Source organism: Oreochromis aureus, linkage group 12 (genome assembly GCF_013358895.1).
Source record: "Oreochromis aureus strain Israel breed Guangdong linkage group 12, ZZ_aureus, whole genome shotgun sequence".
In the NCBI taxonomy this organism is placed as follows: Eukaryota; Metazoa; Chordata; class Actinopteri; order Cichliformes; family Cichlidae; genus Oreochromis; species Oreochromis aureus.
In genome coordinates, this window is record NC_052953.1 from 7,982,005 (window position 1) to 8,003,735 (window position 21,731).

At 38.5% G+C, this 21,731-nt stretch overlaps 1 protein-coding gene across 3 annotated transcripts in view; it reads left to right on the forward strand.

The window, feature by feature from the left end:
* taok3a (TAO kinase 3a) overlaps positions 1 to 21,731 on the forward strand; it is a 63,785-nt gene that overhangs the window by 29,812 nt on the left and 12,242 nt on the right. For all 3 annotated transcript variants that reach the window (XM_031746945.2, XM_031746953.2, XM_039620675.1), the window contains exons 3-14: positions 2,245 to 2,484; positions 4,645 to 4,716; positions 5,473 to 5,574; positions 6,220 to 6,265; positions 7,302 to 7,398; positions 7,892 to 8,005; positions 8,690 to 8,781; positions 8,970 to 9,063; positions 11,416 to 11,497; positions 15,378 to 15,545; positions 16,714 to 16,911; positions 19,216 to 19,353. In XM_031746945.2, the coding sequence (XP_031602805.1) occupies positions 2,353 to 2,484; positions 4,645 to 4,716; positions 5,473 to 5,574; positions 6,220 to 6,265; positions 7,302 to 7,398; positions 7,892 to 8,005; positions 8,690 to 8,781; positions 8,970 to 9,063; positions 11,416 to 11,497; positions 15,378 to 15,545; positions 16,714 to 16,911; positions 19,216 to 19,353 (1,335 nt within the window). In that variant the 5' untranslated portion in view covers positions 2,245 to 2,352. The remainder of the gene's footprint in view (positions 1 to 2,244; positions 2,485 to 4,644; positions 4,717 to 5,472; positions 5,575 to 6,219; positions 6,266 to 7,301; positions 7,399 to 7,891; positions 8,006 to 8,689; positions 8,782 to 8,969; positions 9,064 to 11,415; positions 11,498 to 15,377; positions 15,546 to 16,713; positions 16,912 to 19,215; positions 19,354 to 21,731) is intronic.

Below are 21,731 nucleotides of genomic sequence, written 5' to 3' on the forward strand. Positions count from 1 at the left end.
ACATGGACACACACAGGTTCATATTGTAGGTGCACTTGGGAAAAAACAAATTAAATACTTACTGCTGTATATGTATGTTTATGTAAGAATAAACAATGCACACACATGCATCCAGATATAAGGCGATGTATGCAAGTTTCTTAAACTGATTTATATTCTTTTATTGCACTTTCATGTTGGAATAAATATAACATGCACATTAATAAAATAGTACTAATGTTTAATTTACAACCCACATTATTGAAAAAGCTCATTGATTGGATATTTGATGAAATCACAAAGAGCTTCAAGCTGTTTAACCGAGTTTTTACTGAACCATTATGCACCAGTAACTGTGCACAGTATAGGTTTGTGTACAAACAGCTACGCTGCTATATTGTACACACTTCATCAACTGTAAGATTTTTATTATAGTCATGATGAAGCCATATTAGGGTTTTATGTTTCTGAGAAAAAAAACCCCTCTATGACCAATAGATGCCTTAAACTAATTTGTAAACCTGCATGTATGATCTCTCACCTCATGCAGGCTGATAAACTGGAACCATGGCAGTTGTTTATGTGTAAATCTGTGGCTACTTACAAGCATGTTGTGGAGCATTCTTTGAGAGAAGCCAGGGTTAAATGCCATGAAATTGATTTTAGTCAGGCTACAGCACAACTAATTTACCCAAAGCTGAGATGTTACAGCAGCTTTTTAAATGGCAGCAGGCTGTCACAGTGCTACAGGAGACCTTTCTATATGCAGAAGTTCATAAGAAGCAGCATGTGTGTCATTGTGGTTTTCTTCATCATTATTTCTAACGTTCACTGAAATAGACTGTGGGCAGTGTCACTGTATATTTTGATTTATATTTAGATTTTGGAAAATGAAGCACAGCAACAAGTCTTTTTGCTGCAAACCACAGTTTACTTACTTTGATATTTTAAAAGTCTTTAAAACTTATATATGCCCAAGCTCATATCCTTTACATTGAATTGGGTAGTATCATCAGCCCAGTATATCTGTGGAAAAACTTATCAAGAGTAGCACAAGAAGCTGACAGTAGCTTCCTGGTCACATCAAGTGGACTGTTTAAAGTACAATAAAAGCTGTTATTTAGCTTTTTGGGGCCACGTGTTGGAAAAAATCCATGTTTCTCAAAAGAAATTCCAATAACCAAAACATACACGAAGCCTAGTGACACATATTTCTGTCCATACTCAAAACCCCAAGGCTGGAATCATTATGCGTCTGGTGCTATGGAACAGAGGGCTCAGGACTTTGCCTTTAAGACTGATATTTTTGGAGTGGGTGCAATGGCTTAGATCCCTTTAAGAGCAGGGGATTAGGATGATGCTGATGCTTAGTGTCTTGGCCTGGGTGCCTGTGTGTCTTGCTGCCTCTGCCTGTATGTCAGCTTTCTCTGTGTGGGGCTGGCCTTTGGAGCCAGATTTGCTTGCTGCATCTGGCTGATGTGCACACAGATTTCATGGTAGAAAGAAGAAGAGAGAGGGAGAGAATGAGAGACACTGGTATCAGAGAGATGGTGTGCGACTGCGTGCATGCATGTGAATGTGTGTTGCATGTTCAGCGAAGCGAACTGGAGCAGGGTGTCCAGGATGCATACACGCTTGATGGCCTGGCTGCAGCCTTGTGATACAAAACAGTCAGCATTAGTGTGTGTGTGTGTGTGTGTGTGTGTGTGTGTGTGTGTGTGTGTGTGTGTGTGTGTGTGTGTGTGTGTGTGTGTGTGTGTGTGTGTGTGTGTGTGTGTGTGTGTGTGTGTGTGTGTGTGTGTGTGTGTGTGTGTGTGTGTGTGTGTGTGTGTGTGTGGAAATGATGCATCAGAAATGATGCATCAGTGACTCAACTTCTGCTGTCAAACATGTGCGTGTGACTGTGTATGTAAGTGTGACTGTGTGTGATGAGCAGCAGGACTAGACGCCTATCATCGTCATTATTAGCGAATTTTTTTTATTTATTTTTTTCCTGTCTTATCACCTATCAGCTGTCAATGAGAAGCACTAATGGAAATACTCAAAGAAGCCCTGCACACTCTAGTATGCACATGAATTAAGGACATTCTGTGAAGTGACATTAAATCAAACAGTGTCTTGATGTTCACAAGTATCAACAGCCATCCTTGGGTGTAAATGCATCTAATTTTAGCATATATGCTAGGAAACAAATGTGTTATTATCCAGTGCACTGCAATAAATATCAGCCTAATAGTCTATTCTCTTGACCTTTCTTTTTCCCAGGTCTAGCTGGCCAATGCCGGACCCGTCGTGGATATTTGGTGGTGGTAGTAGCAGAAGTAGCGTGTATGTGAGTGCGGTCCCTGGCGCCTAGCCCATGTCCAGCACATAATGCCGTCGTCCACACGGAAAGGAGTACCGAAAGACCCCGAGTTGGCTGACCTCTTCTTCAAAGATGACCCAGAGGACGTTTTCTGTGACCTGCATGAGATCGGCCATGGCAGCTTTGGGGCCGTCTACTTTGTAAGTATCAGTTCGCAATTATGGTAACTGTGGCTTTCAAAGGCCTTGAAGTAAATTAGAAATTGTTCTTTTTAAGATAGATTTAAAGCACTTAATTTGAGTTTTGCAGCTTTAGCCATACAGATCTGAAAGAACAGCAAAAGTGGTTGGATCATTTAAGAAGTTGCATAAACACTTCTAATATTATATATTGCAGTTTATCATTGTTATTAGCCAGTTACATATACACATACGTATACACCCTGCTGAATAAAGGAATATGTATCCTGCAAATGTAGTGCACCATATTATGGCTCTTTGAAAGCAGTTAAGTGGAGACAGATCCTCTCTCAGCACTTTTTCTGTTTCTTATTAATCTCATCATCACTAATTACTCATCAAGCTTTGATATTAAAGCTGCATGGAGGAGGGAATGAAAAGCATCCTGTATTCTCCTTTTTCTCCTCCTTTCTCCCTTTTCCTCCAGATGCAGGACTAGGGGCGATAAGCCTCCTCCCTGCCTTGCAAGACAGCTGTTCTGTTGATATATAAATACAAAGTAGTCAATGGAGAGGGAGGATTTTCTTGACTGCCAGGGCTTTAGTATCCCATGTCATATACACATACACACAACCAGTACATCAGTAGTAGTCCTAGTACCCATGTCCGTCTGGCTAAAAATCTCCAGTGTGTGTCTAAATCCTTCCCTGATGTCAGTCCTGTGCTCACTGACACACTTGCATTATCCCTATTACAACAGTACTTGCTGTCAGCAAGGGCAGTTTTTGTAAATGTTGTCAATCGCTTTATTTTTTTCAGTGATTGAACTGAGGATACACTATGATTTAAAAAAAAAAAAAGTTTTTTATTGTGTTATACAAAATCGATACATATGATACTCTAAAATCATTGTCAATAGCAACTCATGTTTTCAGCTTTACAAGAACTACTACTACTTACTCCCTTATGTTTCATTTATGCTCATTTATTAGCTTTAAACATCATAATATTTTCTGTTCAAAGCAGGTAAGGTTTGTTTTTGTTTGTTTTTTTTAACCCATTCTGATACACTCCAACCTGAAGACAGGTTAGTATGAATTTTTCGCCTGAGAGATGAATCACTACACATCACTTGTTGTTATCTATTACTAGTGGCTAATCCGAGCTTCTCTCACCTGAATTTTAGAAGGTGGATACTCAAAGGACACCTTTTGTTTGTTTGTTTGTTTTCTTTTTGAAGTAAATAATTGTAATTAGTAATACGTTCCTTTCTAATGCAAATAGCAATACAATTAGCCTATTTAAATTTCTTAGTTTTGATTGATTTTTGTTTCCTCATATCTAATACCATCTAGCTGTATCCTATCATAAGGGGAATGCATGCTCTTATGCATAAACTGACAGGCAGTCATTGGGATCAAATTAATCTGAAAAAAAGTCAAATGAGAATACTCTCTTGCCTCCTGTTACTGTAATTCCATTTGAATCTCAACATGAATTTCCCATTCAATTGTAAGTGTGATGAAGCTCAGATAAGGGCTTAGGCTGAGCCACAGCCTAGCTGTCCCTGAGGCAAAGTGCCTCAGAGGTTAACGCCATGGGTTTAACATGCACATGTAAATGTGGACAGATAACTCAAACATTTAAAGTGGCTGCAGATAAACCTCACCTGATTTACGTTGTTCAGGTGGATATTTTTTTTAGATTAAAGTAAGTATTTAGTTTTACTTGCACTTGGATGTTTTACATCAGATTGGTCCCTGAACTAATATGTACCACTGTCCAATAACAGGCTGCTATAGCTCATGCTTTTTCCATACATTACATGTTATGTTTTATTTTTTTCTGTAATTATAATATTTATGTAGTGACCTTTTGATGTTAACTTTCACATTTTAATAGAAGACCAAAAGTTACCCTGTGGGCATTAAGATCACTTTTTAATCTGTATGTATGTTTATGTTGTGGAATGCCAATATAACTTTGTGGCTAGGGGACCAAAAAGGTACCCTAAAGGTACCGAAAACAAACAAAAAAATGTCAAAAACAAACATGAGGCCTTGTTATATTTTGTGGGAGGTTTACCGTATTTGTCTTCGTGTGAGCGGTCTTTTCCTAAGCGTTTAGACCTCGTGTTTAAAGACCTTAATAGAGTGTGATCTTTTCTATTTTCTCTCTCAGGCTCGGAACTCCTACTCCAACGAGGTGGTGGCCATCAAAAAGATGTCCTATAATGGCAAGCAGACTACTGAAGTAAGAAAATATACATGCTGGAAAATGTAGACATGGCACATACAATGTGAATGCACCAGTTTTAGATGATTTTGTCTGTGGAACCATATCAGAAGGACCAAAAAAAGAAAAACCTCAAGTGAGCATTTAGTTAGGTTTGGTCAGATAACTTTTTTTTTCCTATGATGTGGGAGGTATAGCTCAGAATGCAAAAAGCAGCATTACATCATTTTCTGCTACTTCACACAGCTTGATGCTATGCTTGTGAAGTTGTGAGATGTCTCATGTGGTGGTTAGTTACTCTGAAGGAACAGAAATAATGTGAAAATAATGGAAGATAATTGCCCACACCAGATGCAAAGCTTGGAATAAACATGCATCTACCTCAAGAAAACTGCTGGAAATGTTTAGGCAGAAGCATATTTCAGAAGGCATCCTATGGGATCACAGCTTGTACTTCGGCTGAACTCAAGCCCACATCTCAGTGGTTTAGTCAACTTGTATCTTTTTATAAAACAGTGAGTGATGGTTTTGTGTGAGGGCACTTACAAGCTATTGTCAAACTTTTCCATACTAGTTGAAGTGGAGCCAGCTTTCAGTTTGTTTATTATTTATATTGGTGCAGTGCCTTTAAAGAAAACCTTTCTGTCAATAGACAATAGCGAGGGAGATACAGATGTAAAATGTCTGTCAGTGGTTAATGCATTGTATTTAAAGTCTTAGTCAAGTGATAGTTTAATAGTACCTAAAGGCTGGAATCATTCTTTCCCTTTGCAGAAGTGGCAGGACATCATTAAGGAAGTCAAGTTTTTGGGACAGCTGCGACACCCAAACACAATTGAGTACAAAGGCTGCTACTTGAAAGACAACACTGCCTGGGTTTGTAGATCCTTTTCTACATCCTCTTTTTTATGTCAAAGTTCCTCATTTTTTTCAGTCTGGCAGGATACTTGATTTATCTTTCTCTCTTCTGCTCTCTCTCATTCTTTACTGACATTCTTTTGTTTTCATGTCCTGCTCGGTATGTTTTCCTAGTGTGTACTTATGTTTCTTTGTGTACACTGATCAGCCACAACATTAAAACCGCCTACAGTGCACTGCCAAATCAACTCTGTCCCATTGGGGCTTCTGGTGTCTGTCATAAGAACATTGGCTGCAGATTGCTGGGTGGTGCTTCTGTGGATTGTGCCTGCTCTGGTAGATCCCACTGATGTTTGACCAGTTTTGAATCTGGGGAGTTTAGAGGCCAGGGCTTGAGCTATTTCTAGGTTTGGCAGTGTGTCACAACACACTGTCCTGTTACGAGAGACCTATGCCATCAAGATAATAAGTGTTAGTCACTTCACTTTTCTGTTTGATTTTAATGTTGTGGCTAACTGTTGTATGCCCACTTCCTCTACATTCTTTAGACTAGGACTTTTCACAAACTTGACTTAAAGCTTTAATTAAAATTTATGATGGAGCTCATTCCATGTGAGTGATTAGCGTCCAGTTTATTTGAGGTTGAACTATTTTCTCTTTCAGCTGGTGATGGAGTACTGCCTGGGCTCTGCATCAGATTTACTGGAGGGTATGTTTATCAGTGTTTGATATGCCAATACATTCAACTATTTCATAATTTTATAATGGCTTTTTTTGTCAGTAACAAGGTGGGAGTGTTAACATTTTTTTTTTCCAGGAAGTCACTCCTGAAACTTTTGTAAATCCCAAACTTGTCAAAACAAAACTCATGAAAAGTAACTTTCGTCTTTTAGCTTGGTTGTGCACTGTAAAGTATGCCCTTTAGCTAATTTAAGCTGTTTTAGGAGCAGAAGTAGACTATTACTGTTTGACCTTAATGAGGATTTTTTTGGACTACCACAAATAAGGAACTGCCTGCTATCAGATAACTGCAATTATCTTTAAAAACTTGTAAAACCTCATGTTCTCCAATTTTCTGTGATTATTTAGTTCATTTTGTGAGCCTTACTAAATATTTGCTGTGATTGTATGCTTAGGGGCACTCTCCCCATTTGCGTCCTTGGATACTGGAGCAAGATAATGTAATGTAAATGTGTAATCTGCTTTAATAATACTACATTTTAAACCACTGTTTATAGCAGATGGAAAACGTATTTGTTTCTTAGATTTCAACGCCTGGCAAAAAATATCTATATCACTTTTAAGAGCTTGAATTCCCTGAACTCTCTACCCTCTAACCACTCCTGAAGCTACTGACTTACCTTAAACACCCATGCGTGTACTCAGTCACTACTGACAGAGTACACAGTTTTGACAGTCGGTCCCAGACTGTTTTGGGGAGTTTAGCCTTTATATAAAAATTCTCAGTCGTAGTTCTGCAGTGACCTTTTGCCTTGGCACAGTTTTTAGAACAGCAGGACTCATGGTGCCAGCTTAGGAAACACAACTGTTTGCTGGGATTACTTTATTACTGCAGCGTGTGGACAGATCAGTACAGTTGGTCTTAATTATTAAAGCCATGATACTGTGCTTTCCAGAGCTGAGCACATGAAGTCTGCACTTCCACAATCTTGGATAGAAATAACTATTTGAATCATTCATGTTATTTCCACTCAAGCCATTTGTTGTACTTATTTCTTCCATAGTTCATAAAAAACCACTCCAAGAAATGGAAATTGCTGCCATTACCCACGGTGCCTTGCTAGGACTGGCTTACCTACATTCCCATAATATGATTCACAGGTGAGTCTATTTCTTTCCTTGCTTTCAGGCAACATAGAGTGAAAACATGGAACATGATAACATCAGACAGTTATGTTCTTCATTTATTGCAGTGTTTACTAATTAAGCTGTAAAATGTCTATACTTACTCCCGCTTGGACATCACCTTCCCAGCTTCTCGCTGTACACAGTTGTATCTTTTATGGTGGGAAAATATGATTGGCATCCAGCAACCACATCATAAAACCACAATAAATCCTTTTTACTGCTCTGTATCATTTTAAGTTTCAAAGGGCATAGATTTAAAATTTCAACTGTGTTGTGTTGGTCAAAACTGAATAAAAACTGGACTGCCTCATTGGAGGTAGGACTAACTTGTGTCATATTTAGCATTTTAATCCCACTTCCTGATTTTTATATCAGTCACCTGAGTTTGCATTATGTATAAGTGGAGCTAATGTGACTTTTTCTCTTTTCTGTCTGTGCTGTCTTCATGCTCTTTTCCCCTATCCAGAGATGTGAAAGCTGGTAATATCCTGCTGACTGAGCTGGGTCAAGTCAAACTGGCTGACTTTGGCTCCGCCTCCATTGCCTCACCTGCCAACTCCTTTGTGGGCACACCTTACTGGTCAGTACACACAAGACAAACATGGAAGTTCATCTTCAGAGAATAGAAAATTAAGTTTCTTAAGTTATCTTGCGCATGTTCAGTACAAATGAGCTATTTTATGTCTCTTTTTTCTGTTTTTTAACCAATTTTATTTAGACATTGTTGTTGGCAGATGTTTGCTGTTCTAGAGTCATGCACCTAGATAGACACATAAATGTGAAAGCAATGTGAAAGGGTTATATGCCTAAACAAGCAAATAGCAGTTCTCATAAAATCCATGAGAAAGTTTATTCATTACATTGGAAGCAGTGACTAACATGACTAACATGCTGCATGTGCAACATGTTAGTCATTATTAATTCAGTGCGAGAAAGAACTGACAAGATTTTTTTAATTCATATTGATAGTTTTCCGCAATTGGCTTTCAATTGCTTATGTACCAAAATATTCACTCACATATTCACAGCAACTTTAATGGTAAACAAAGGCATCCCATATACTGGTGGACTGGTAGTCATGCATATGAAAAATTGTCACACAAGTATAGAAACATATATTCCAAAAACTAAGCTGCTATCACAGCATACCAGAGTCTTTAAAAACTCTGAGAAGCTTAGAAGATTATAACATTTTCATGGATTTTTTTCCATACTTGATAAAGTGTGTGCATGCGCGTGTGCGTGTGTCTGCCTTTGTATTCAGGATGGCCCCAGAAGTGATCCTAGCCATGGACGAGGGCCAGTATGAAGGAAAAGTGGACATCTGGTCACTGGGAATCACTTGTATTGAACTGGGTGAGCAAACACCTACCCACTGGTCAAATAATACATTTATTGGCTCAGACTGAAATTCAGCAGACTTAAGCTGATTAAAAGTTATTTGTTTGTACTACTTATTTTTTAGACTTCAGCTTCTCCCTCATTCAAGGAGAAGCTGATGCGAAATATGCACACTGTTATTCTCACATCCTTTCTCATTTTAGCGGAACGTAAACCACCCTTGTTCAACATGAATGCCATGAGTGCCTTATATCACATAGCCCAGAACGACTCTCCCACACTGCAGTCCAATGAGTGGTAAGTTTTAGCACACATTTTATCCCTTGATGTTACAATATTACCATAAATCCTTGTTGTTGTTGGATTTTTGGTCTTTTAGAAATCCTTTAAAAAAATAATCAAACACAGCTTTTGCAAAAGTGTTGCCCAGTGTGACAAAAAATTTATAATAATATGTTAGTGCTTTAGGTGAACTAAAAAAAAATTCCAGTATAACCACTGATATAATGCAACCGTGGACATTAAAGTCCAGTCCAGTCAGGGTTCAGCCAGGGTAAGACATCCCTGTGTTAAGCTGCTTGACCTCTGATCCCTGCGACAGGCCATGTGCAAGGGCGCACTCTAAGTCTCTTATGTAATTACCTGGGAAACAGCTACCAAAGAAACACTGTGCAGCTACCCACACCATTTCTGCTGAGCTGTAAGGCAGCGTCTAAACAAAACAGCATGATTATTCTCCTGTTATTCCAAGTAATTTAAATCACACTTAAAGCTTGCCATACTAACATACAAATATATTCCTCCATGCACATATGAGGTGTTCTAAATATGGGAAAACAGCTTGCTTTATGCATTATTTTATGCAGCTTTCAGCCTCACAGCTCATGACTGCGGAAGCTAATAGATTCTCTAGGGACTGTCCTTCCAGACATCAAAAAAATTTAGCAATTTAATTTAGGCCAGCAGGTTTTAAACAGCTCTTTGCTGTCTCTTTGCATCACCAATATATCCCACATTGTCAGACAAGACCAGCGGAGCTGCTGGATGTTGTCATGAAATGTTTATGTCATCTAAAAAACTGAGAAGCAGTGTTTAAAACTGATATGCCTTTTTGTAAATTCAAGAAAAAAGCTTAAATGAATTACTGTTTAAAAACAAATTTCACCATAAAAGGTATACATTTTTTATCTGGAGGACTATAAGAAGTAAAATAATTTATTCAATATACAGTTGGCTTAGTTAGTAGAATAATCCAAGCACTCTACATAAGCCACCATAGCTTAGCTTTTTTTGTTTTTTTTCTCAGATAATGAGTAAATGCCATATAAGCTATATAATATTTTTATATCTTTATATTTATTGAATGAACAATGGGCTTAGTATTAGCTAGCACAAACTTGGTAGTAAAGGAATAATTTGGGAACAGAAGAAAAGGGGATACATATTCAGCAGTATGTATGAACTGAGAACTAGGTGATCTCAATTAGCAAAAAATGCAAGACACTGACAGGAATTTAGCAAAGGAACAAATATGCCACTGCTCCTCTGAGTTGCTGTAACCACAGCATGTGTGGTATGATTGTCATTGGGGAAACGGCACTCATCAAATATTAACCCTGTGCTTGATGTTCTCCCTGTAATTTACTCCTGTGTACTTCTGCCATGCTGTGACTGCCATGGTATGTATGTGATGTCCTAGGGTATGCAGTGTCATGCAGGAGTTCTTGTAATATGTTGTAAGAATTTGTCTCTGTCACACAGCTCCTCAGGAGTAGCTGAATGCTACCATTTACCTGCCTCATACAGTAGGAGAACATGTGCATCAGTTCCACACAAGCGTTCATTAAATAACAATGTTTCTTTTTAAACCTTTAAGTAGGCATGAGTATTGTGAGCAGGTCATCAGGAACGTGAGGCAAGGCAGTTCTTTAAAGTTAAAACTTGCTGCCTATGACATCTGTTGTAAAATTAGTGTTGATTTCTAGTATCGTGCTTTAGGTGAGCGATTGTGTGGGGCAGCACAGGGTTGTGGTATTTTTGGAGGAGCTCCAGGGGCCCGAGGCATTAGCAACATCCAGATGAGACAAGTAGAGACATTGACTTCATAGACAAACACAAGGCCAGACTGTGAACACATTCGCACGGCCTACAAGACTAGGCATGGATCTATGCTAGCAACTGAGAGAGAAGTAGAGGTTGAGGGAGATCTCAGTCGTATACCCTCAGTGTGTATTTTAATAAATCTAAAGAGCATTCCAGGCTATTTTATCTTAACAACTCATAACAGCAAACAAAACATATGGTGGTATATCTACCGTACTAGATTACCATGATTAGATATTTAGATCACAGCTCCACTGGCCTATATTTTTATTGCTCCACATATTTACATAATCCATATATAGTTCCCATTCAGGACTACACTAAGAGATTACGCAAGATTGTTCTACTTAAGTCACTGATATATTAAACACCAAAGAGCTGTGCGATTGCTCCTCCTTGTACATTAGTCATTAATTGCCAAAAAGGACAGATGGTATGGCTTTTTAGCTTGTCACTGTCATTTCTACTTAAGATTTTTCTGATTTTAAAAATATTTGTCCAAGAAGGACTATGACTGACTTCTTTCTCACTGTCCTCTTTACCTAGGTCTGACCTCTTTCGCAGCTTTGTTGACTATTGCCTGCTGAAAATTCCTCAGGACAGACCCTCGTCGGGGGAGCTGCTACGAGTGAGTGGGTTTCCTCAGTAATCTTTCCAGCTGTGACCTCACTTCCTGTCTCAGTCAGTCATGAGGATGAGTCACTCCCATCCACCCACGGCTCCCTAATACGCAAGCATATATACACTGTCTTCTTCAAGCACAGGAATCAAGCATCCTACTGAGATTCCCCCCACCACCACCCCATGCCTTACAGCCAAGGGATAAGACACAGGAAGACAATTGAGCTCCACAGAGCCGCATCTCATTATATTTATTGTTGCGGCATTTTACACAGTGTGATAAAATGAGTAGAAAGACAAAAGAAAGAAATTTCTTGTGCTGGACATAAAAAATTGCATTTGAGTACTGATGTTGACGAACACTGATGTGCCAGTCGTGTTGGCACAATCCTCCATGTTCTTGTATGGAGGTATGAATGTGGAACCGCAACGGTAATTTTACCTTAAAATTCTTATATAATATAACTCATCTAATCCCTTGAAACGGAAAATGTTACTGTTGTCAAACATAGATAAAATAATCTCGTAAAACTAAACGCTTAAAGCTGCAAGTTGTTGTTTTTTTGGGTTTTTTTTTTTTTTTAAAGCCATCCTGCCAGTGACAGCCCATATGTATCTCCAGAACCACAGTGAGCATACACGCTGATAATCCATGCATGTCCATTGTGTTTCCCTGTGATTGAGGAGATGATCTTTTTGTTTGTGTGACCAACAGGTAATCCTATTGGTGCACTAAGAGTTTTAAGTTCTTGGTGATCACGCTCAGTGGTGTTGAAGCCCAAGCAGGACTTTTCACACCTGTCTCACTTTATGGAGGAAGGTGTGAGGTTAGGGAGTGGTTAAATAAAGGGATCTGGACTGTTGTCTGGTAGGATGGGGCTTTTGACTGGAATGCACTCTTCCTAGCACCCCTGACCCAAATCCTTACTGAAAAAACCATTAAAGAGGGATAAGTACCAAACAGACTTTGGATCAGTGTCCAAGGGCCTGCTTTATAGTGAAGGGCTTGGGGGTTGGGGTGTTAGTTTATGATTAATACCCCACTTTCTCTTCTGAGACGCACACAAATTTACTCGTCATTTTAGTGCAGGCACACACACACAGGCACACACACAGGCACACACACAGGCACACACACAGGCACACGCCCCTCCAAGCGCTTTAAAGGGAAAATCAGGTCACTAATCTGTGGGCCTTGAGCTACCAGTGTACTGGCTTCAGGTTAAATTCACTCTCTGTCCTTGCAAACCTCATTCAGAATAATGGTAATTATGAAAAATAAAAGAGTAACCATTCAGTGACCTCAACCCCCCCCCGTAAGTACACTTCGTTTAAATGAACATACTCACTTTAATAGTTAAAACTAACTCTGAGTTTCTCAGCTGTATAAATTTACTTGCTAACCACAGATATTTACAGCACAACAGCAGCTTCCCAGAGCATGAAAGGAAGTGTTCAAATTTAATTTTGTATTTGACTAATCATCTAAAACTAATAGCATAATTCAATTCGGCCTAGTTTACAAGAAAAATCAGTTCCTTATATTTGAACGGATGGAATCTTTGCTTTTTTAAATCTATGATTTCAATAACCGATTAATTAATGAGTATTTTGTGATTGTTTTCCATGCAATATGTAGCTTAGACTAAGCAGCAAATGATAAGGTTTGCAAAGATGATGTGTTGTGAGTAGCTGGTTAGACTACTTACTACTACTAATTCTCACTTTGCCCAATTTGCAAAATTCCACAAACCTCAACCTGTTTGTATGTGAAACAACATGCAATATGACATATTCATGAAGTGTTTAATATTTTCAAAATTCCCTTTGTTTCCTGTTATAATGCTAAAAGTTTAATTAAATGACTGCTTGCTTCATCCGTATACTTTCCTGCAAATATGAAATTTGTACTTGTGTGCTCATCTAATTATTTTCAAGAAAGCCAAAAAAATCTAATCTCCCCAAAAATGTTGAACTATTATTTTAACACATCAAACATAATAGCCTTTTCCTTTTGTGGCTGTTATTGCTATCAGTGCAGTAGATGTGGACTGGACTAAAGCAGTAACGGTAGCCTGAAAACTTAGTAATAGTATGTGTTAAAAACAAATTTATCCTGAAAGAACAGGCTAAAACTGAGTATGGATGAGTACTTCTGGCACTAGTGATGCCACAATACATATACCAGACAAGACTCCAGGTGCTGTAGATTTGCTGTCACTTCTTCTTTACACTAACCTCATAATGAGGAGGAATCCTGGAGATAACTTCACTGGATGATGGGATGGGGGTGGCCAACCACCCACATTCTGGTGTAGGTCAATCAGAAAATGGGACAAATCACTCTCATCTCTATTTTCAGTGTGTGATGTCATTCCTCTGTGTCCTGACTAACCCATTACACCGGCATCTGTCACATGGAGAGGAAGGTGTGCAGAGAGTGATGGCTAAAAATAGACTTAAATATATATATTTTTTCATGCAGAATATAATATTTTAGTCAAGTACCTTTAGGTTGAATATATTTTAGCCTTTTATGCAGCCAATATTTTATGAATGAGAGTGACTAAGAGGAGGTGTGAACATGTTTTTGTGTTGTAGTGGGAGGAAGTGCTGGGCAGAAATATCTGTTCTGTTTTTATTTGTTTTGCTTTTTTTTTATTCTTTTTTTTTTTTTACATCCCTAAATTGTTTGTAAAAAAAACACAAATTAAAAATAGCCATCCACTATCACTCGACCCCCACCTTCTCACCCACAACCCACCAATCCCACTCTGACCCGTTGGTTATTCATTGAATAATTACATAAATGCACAATGTCCCAACCTCCACCAAATTGCACCTACATTAGATTACAGAGGTTCATCTCACTAGCACTGGACAGACTCAGCAATGATAATCACCTAAATGATCTCCATAAAAGTGTGAAACCATTATATCATTCACTGATTGTCTTTTTAAAAGGAAGTCTGACCTTTCACATATATTTTTTTTTTTTTTTTTTTTTTCCTTCTGGAAGGATTTTGCTTTCTTTTAGTAAATAACAAGGTCCAATTTGCTTTGCTTTCCCCTGATGGAAGAAACACCTAAGTATGTTTTTTTTTCCTCCACAGAGGTTAATGTGTGTAGCTCATTCTAAAAAAAAAAAAAAAGCACAAAAGCAAAGGATACACATTAAATGACTAAAATCTCTCAATTATCAATGCTCAGTGGGATTTTTTTGTTATATGACATGATTTAATTAAAGTTCTCATTAACTTGGTGCAAGGCCAAATGCATTCCAAACAGTATTTATTGAAATGAGAAAGATTAGGAGTATTTATAAAAATCGATTATATGGACCTTCTCAGAGACTGTAGTAGAGCGTATTGAGTGCTGGGACCAGAATGGGTTGAACAACCTACAGGCGCCCTCTAGTGATTGCTAGAGTTGTGGTGCTCATTGAAATAAAATTTTAGATGTGTTTAAATGACTTCCAAATATTTACGACCAATTTAAAAGGTCTGTAAATTGTGCCAATATTTAAAATAATGCAAAAGAAAGTAGTTAATATATAAAATTTTATCTTCATTCCGGTTCAGCTTTTTTTTATTTCCCTCATAAATGTCAATATTGTAAGTAGTGTGAAACAATGCTTTCTGAATTTCTATTGAAAAACTGTTTTACTAAAAAATGTTTTAATATTACCTAAAAAAAAACATCCATAATGTTAAGTTTAAATTAAACTGCATGACATGAAGACAGCAATTGAAATGCAAATAAAAAAGATAACCCTAATAGAAAGATTAGCTTTAGTTTCTAAACCCAGTATTTTCCTCCTTGTATGGTAATAAAGTCTGACTAAATCCTTGAACGAAGTAACTGACTGTCTGTCTTTTTCTCTTCAGCATGATTTTGTACGTCGGGAACGCTCGCCACGCATTCTCATTGACCTCATCCAGAGGACCAAGGATGCAGTGCGTGAGCTCGACAATCTGCAGTACCGCAAGATGAAAAAGATCCTATACCAGGAGAAACACAACGGGCCCATGGGAGAGAGCCAGGAGGAGGAGGAGGTGGGAGGAAGAAAAAAAAAGGGAGAAGGGAGGTTAATGGGGAAACAGGTTATGAATCAAAATTAAATGTTAAACAGACAAATTAATGTTTAAAAAAAACTCTGCAGAGTGCATGATCACAGAGAGTGGCACCAGAAACAGTTCTTCAATTCGTAACAATAGTTAATATGGAGGTGAAAAATTGCATATATGTAGCCACAGACTTCAAGTAGCAGAGTTGCACTAAAATAAGGTTTGGATTCTGTTAATCTGCAGAGTATTTTCACAAAGTCATTGAAAGAATTATTATATTTAAAATTTCCATCACCACTACATAAAATAAGTGCTTGTACTTGACACCAGTGACAGAGTTTAAGCACATTATTTCACACATCTGTAGGCCAACAGATGATTTCAGACAAAAAGGCTGAGGGACAGGATAGTTTATCTGCATCCTCAGGATGGCACTTAAGTCTCAGAGATGGTGACTCCATACTAGTCAGTACTGCTTCAGCACTTTGAAATCACAACAAATGGGAGTCTTTCTCATGCAGTCTTGGTAGCCTGACATTGAGATGAAATGTCCCTTAGCTGACCTGGCCTGAAGTAAAGTGAACAGTTATGGACAGCTCGTAGCCACAGTAATGTCATCCTACACCATGTGACGCAATTCACAGCAGCCACCAGACCTTAGTGCAACAAGACACTGCTGAAAGCCTTACCCTGAAAAACCTGCTGTACCAATCCTTGTTTTATGTGGAAAGACTGAGTAAATATCCTGTCCTGTTGCTTTAGACCTAAGTGAATTGACTTTTGCTTCTAAAAGCTACACAGTTTCATCCCGTATCGGTCTTGTACACCTTCAAGTTGACTTCTAATCTGAAGACCTCTGTCTGACCACTGTCCATTAACATAAGCTCAGACACTACTGAATGACTCAGACACACACATCTTAACAATTAGAGGTTAATAGGCAATTTAGCATGACTTCGACTCTAATGCAATCTAGAGGGCATTAGTGATTTTTTTTTTTTCTTTTTTTTTTTTTCCCCCCCTTGTATTGAGGCAACTCCATTTAATGGTACAGTTTGAAGAAAGCCTGGGTACAATTGGGCGAAGGTCACGGGTGACTTTTGTATATTCCTTGAGTGTGTTTCTGAACACGTGTGTATGTTGTGCGCACTTGCAGGACAGCGAGGCAGCCAGCTGTAAGATGAACAGCCTGGGCAGCAACCACTCTATTCCCAGCACCTCGGTCAGCACGGGTAGCCAGAGCAGCAGCGTGAACAGCATGCAGGAGGTGTTGGATGACAGTTGCTCTGATATGACCATGATGCATCCCCAAGACTACAGCAGCACCCTGGACTCCGCCCCACACACCAAGAAGGTAAAAATTAAGGGTGAAGACGGGATGGTGATTAAGGCTGAAAGTTTGAAACCAGTATTGGGAGTTCTTATTGTTCCCAAAACCTTTTAACTGAGCATCAGCCATCATACTCAAACAGTGTTAATCTGATTTTTTTTCAAACTAAATACAATTTAAAATATTAATTAATTAAAAAATATATAGAACTGGAGACAGTTTTGTGACAGCCAGAGACTATGAAATAATTAAAGAATAATTTCAACAACTGCTAGCAACAGCCGTCCAAACAACCACTGAAATACTGTGTTCGTCTAAGGCCAGCTACTGCAGGGACTACCAGAGGGTGTGAAGAATACCCAATTCATATATAACCAAGTGGGAAATATGTAGTGCAAGTTGGTGCCGTGTACAACCAGACCCTGAAAAGTGCCATGGCAACCAGTTGTTGGCTACAAAGTGTTCATCACTTTAAATCAAGATGGAGAAATAAATTCCTTCTAGAAATAAGTGTTACAACTTGACAGCCATCTTGGAATTGATTGGGGGGGGGTTATCTTGAAGCCCCTATTTGAATGAATGGAAAGAGAGCCATGGCTTTCATTTCAGTGGTCACCGAGACATAAAAAAGAAAATCTATAGCATCACCATCAATTTAAAAATAAAAACCCCAAAAAATCCTTAAAACTTTTGAAAACTTGCCATCATTTCAGCTTATTTTAGCTAAAGTTTTCTTTAAACCACACGTTACTCCAGCTGTGTATGCACATATGTCACCACATTACAGCACCATTAATTGCTCAATCCAGAGTGCTGATGTAAACATCATCCTAGTGCACTCTTCCAATGGGAGGAACGAACAAATATGAACTCAGCAAGCCAAGATTATAAAGTACACATAGCCACACTTTTGCTATGGGTATTGATTAGAGAACTATTCCTACCAATACACAGCTTTAACTTGATGAGTATGTTTTTTTATTTAAGGAATTTGGGGGGCAAGGGTAACAAAGCTGCAATATTTAGGTTTAGAGACATGCCTCCTCCTTCTACAATATCTCTTGCATAAGTCATTGATACCTGTACAGTACTTCAGAGTTATGGTTTTACTGTTACAAAATAAAGAAGATTATAAAGTCTCAGAAATCCAAGACACAACAAAGGTCAAATCAGATTTGTAGTTTGTTTTCTGAGATGCACCACTGAAAGAGAGACAAAAAAGTCAAGCCATTTTGTGGAATTAACTTTGTACCCACCATTTTTCCTGTCTTATGAAATAGTATTAGTAAACAGTCTTAAACACTTTTCCCAGAGTTCAGTGCATGGAAGAAGAAACAAAGACAGCAATCGTAATCAACAAATGCCGTGTTACTGGTTGACTCACTTCTTTTCTGGGTTGATAACTGTCTCACTTGACAAATGAAAAGGAAACATGGCTCTGTGCAAACATCCTTTGGTGTCTCGCACCGTTCAAAAGTATGCATAAACCCCTCCCCCCAAAACCATGGAAACCATTGACACAGTCCTCACTGTTTGCAGATTGCTTCAAGTTCATCACTGACACCGTTCACACTTTGAGAACAAAGGCTGTGTATACATGTCAGCTAGCAGCAGCACAAATTCCCCTTGCACATGTGGCATCCTGTGTGTGCGCACGCACACACACACACACACACACACACACACACACACACACACACACAGGTCAATACAGTGCTTTACGTTCTCATTGAAAATCTTATTAGAGTTAAACTCTGTGAAGAGAGGGCTGTCACTTCTGTCATTCTCTTTCTTCATTTGCTCTTTGTATTTTGACAGAGCTTGAATAAGGTTGTCACTTTATGAACAGACAACCAGTGTGCTGTTTCAAGTTCAGGGGCTGTGATGAGAACAATTAAAAATGACACACATTGTTTTCTGATGGCGGTGAATTTCCCTCCACGCATAAAAGCACTTGTTGGTCCCTAGGCCGCCCTGAATGTTTGTCAGTCAGATTTTATTGGGGATGCTGGGTGTTGATGTTTCATCACGACATGCAAGCTTACAGTTCACACAGTTTTATCAAATGATGAAGAATCTTTGTGAAATGTAGAAGTTGTATGGGTTAAATCAGTGGGGAGTATTTCTTTTGTAAGTCAGAGAATTATGGTGATGAATTTCAATACTGGCCCAGTTTTAATAAGTAAAAAAAAGAAGAAAAAAAAAGAGTTGAGTGCCCTGCAGTGCAGCATAGTTTACACTATCATTTTTTTTTAACTTGATTGTTATTTTTTCTGTTTTCTTTTAGTATTTACCAGTCCTAAATTTCTCTCCTTTGTTTTCAAACAGGACCATCAATACAACTGGGATGACGGGATCCACCGGGACCATCGGCCAGAGCCGACGCCAGCTTCCTTTGATAAGAGCAGCCAGGCTCAAAACTACAAAAACCAGGGCCGCTTTGCCACCATAAAGTCTGCCTCACTGGTAAGACTGAACCTAAAACTTTCTTCTTTCTGTTGGTGTTTTCTTTTCAAGGTCCTAAAGCATCTTTTCTGCATGCTGTAAATGTTTCAGTGTCATTAATGTGTTCCAACTATTCTACTTAAAAGTTGCACTGGTTTGGAAGGCCAAACAAATTTTAAAAATTACTTCTCGAAGAAGCCAAAATCTCTCAGTTTTGTGTTCACACCGCAGGAGTATGAGGGCATTAAAGGGCATTTTTTATTTGTCTTTATTAAAAAGCTTACTGTGAATGTGGTGGGTGAATGACCTCAGTCTCAGTGGGTGTAATGTTATGGTATGTCTCCATGTTTAGATGTTTTTGAAATATTTATTTCCCATCTTTTGGTCTTCACTTTGTTTGGGTCATTGTCTACTATATTATTTCTGTGCTGTTTTTTCCATTCATTCACCTCACTCCTTTTGTTTTCTCCTCTTGTACTACGCCTCGCATTACCACTCCCTTCCTCCCACCCTCTCCTTTATTTCTTCCTCGCCTCCATTTGATAATACATCATTCTCAGATCTGACTCAATATTCTGAGTTGAAGGGGGTGGAATACTCTCTCTCTCCCTCTCGCGCGTTCTTTCTTTCTATGACTCTCTTTCTCTCTCCCTCCCTGTCTGTTGTCATGGAAACCGGCTCTAGTAACTAGAAAGTAGTTGTGGTGGTGTGTGTGTTTGTGTGTGTTTACCCAACCATGACCCACTGGTTTTAATTGTGAGTTCCCCTCTGCTGCCAGGTCTTAAACCAGAAATCTGTCACATACAAGAGAATGTAAGCAAAGAAGTGTGTGTGTTTGTGTTTGTGTGCGCAAGCAACTGTGTGTCCTCATATTGTCCTTGAAGAGAGCACGAACCAGTGACTGTCCGATGCTGTGTGTGTTTTCTGTTGACCGCAACCGTAGTTCCACAGTACTGCAGGTTACATGATTTTTGTTTTGATTTTTTTTCTGTCATATGTTTATGGGCTCTGTTGATTTGCAGATGATTAACAGGGACTAGTAGAGCGCTATACAAATACAGGCCATTTACCATTTAACAGATAATAATGATAAATGGTATATGTAAGACTGGAGTTGGGAACAGTATAACTGTGAACTGATGTAGTCTTCCGACTGCTGCTGAGCATGGATCGCAGTATGTGGGTGAGGTTTCAGCCTAGGAAAAATGCATCATCAAATGTTTAGCTCTGCTGTTTTTACCGTTTTAAAACCAAAGAGAGTTGCTTGGAAAGACTTATTGTCATTTTCACAGCATTGGAAAGTAGTTTCTTGCAAAACCGGAGGTCAGTCTATTCTTGTTTGGGTTTTTTGTTTTGTTTTTTTAGTACACACATTATGGAGAAAATTAAGGAGCAAGTAATATTTTGATTTGTAATTAATGTGATTTCTGAATTTAGGAAACTGTACAGTACTGCATTAGAAGGAAATATAACAATGTGATTTACAATAAAAACTGATCATGACTCACTTAATATCACTTAATCACATATAATTTTTAAAAACCCCCAATAAAAAACACTTTTTACAGTCCTCCCTTTATAGCGCTTAGGGAAAGAAGTTGATGTATACATAAACAACCTCACATGTTCTCTCACTGACATGACAGATTACAGTGGCAATAAGCCTGCCTTTTTTACCTCCTCACAAGATGGTGAGATGCCTTTTTCATCAGAAAACAGGGATTGTAGAGTTTATAGATATTTGTTCTTAGCCACAAAAGATGGGAAATTGTATCCTGGATCATTTTCTCACTTAAATTTACCATAAAAGGGGAAAAAAGTATTCTTTCCTCACCTTAACTCTTTGTTAATTGTTTTTCTCCCATTTATCCTTTAAAGAAACACTACTAATCATACTTGAAAATACTTTTGTTCCATTGTATATTGCAGTGAATTAAACTAGATAATGGCAGCTGAGGTTACACATTGTATAATTGAAAAAAGGCAGCACCTCTGTAGTGTAACAGCACCGGTCCTGCCCACCGGCACTGGAAGAGATTACATCATCTTTTTCTTCCAAGCGCAGACATCCTCACATTGGCCTCAACTCACTGAGACTGGAAGCAGGTAGACAAAGAGGGAGAGGTAGGAAAGTGTGGGGGGTCCAGATGGCGAGGGGTGATTGATAGCCAGAGAGGAAGATGGAGAGCAACACAAGTGAGAAAACATAAACAATTAAGAATGGCTTAAATAGGGGGGAATTATTAGCTAAAATAAAAATAATTATACTTATTTTGAAAAGAAAAATCATGGTGATTTGAGGGAAAAGGCAAGAGATTAAAGATTTAGTGAACTGAAAGAGAAAGTAAAGACCTCTTAGAGGACACTGATGGCAGATATTGGGGAGATAAGAAGGGCAA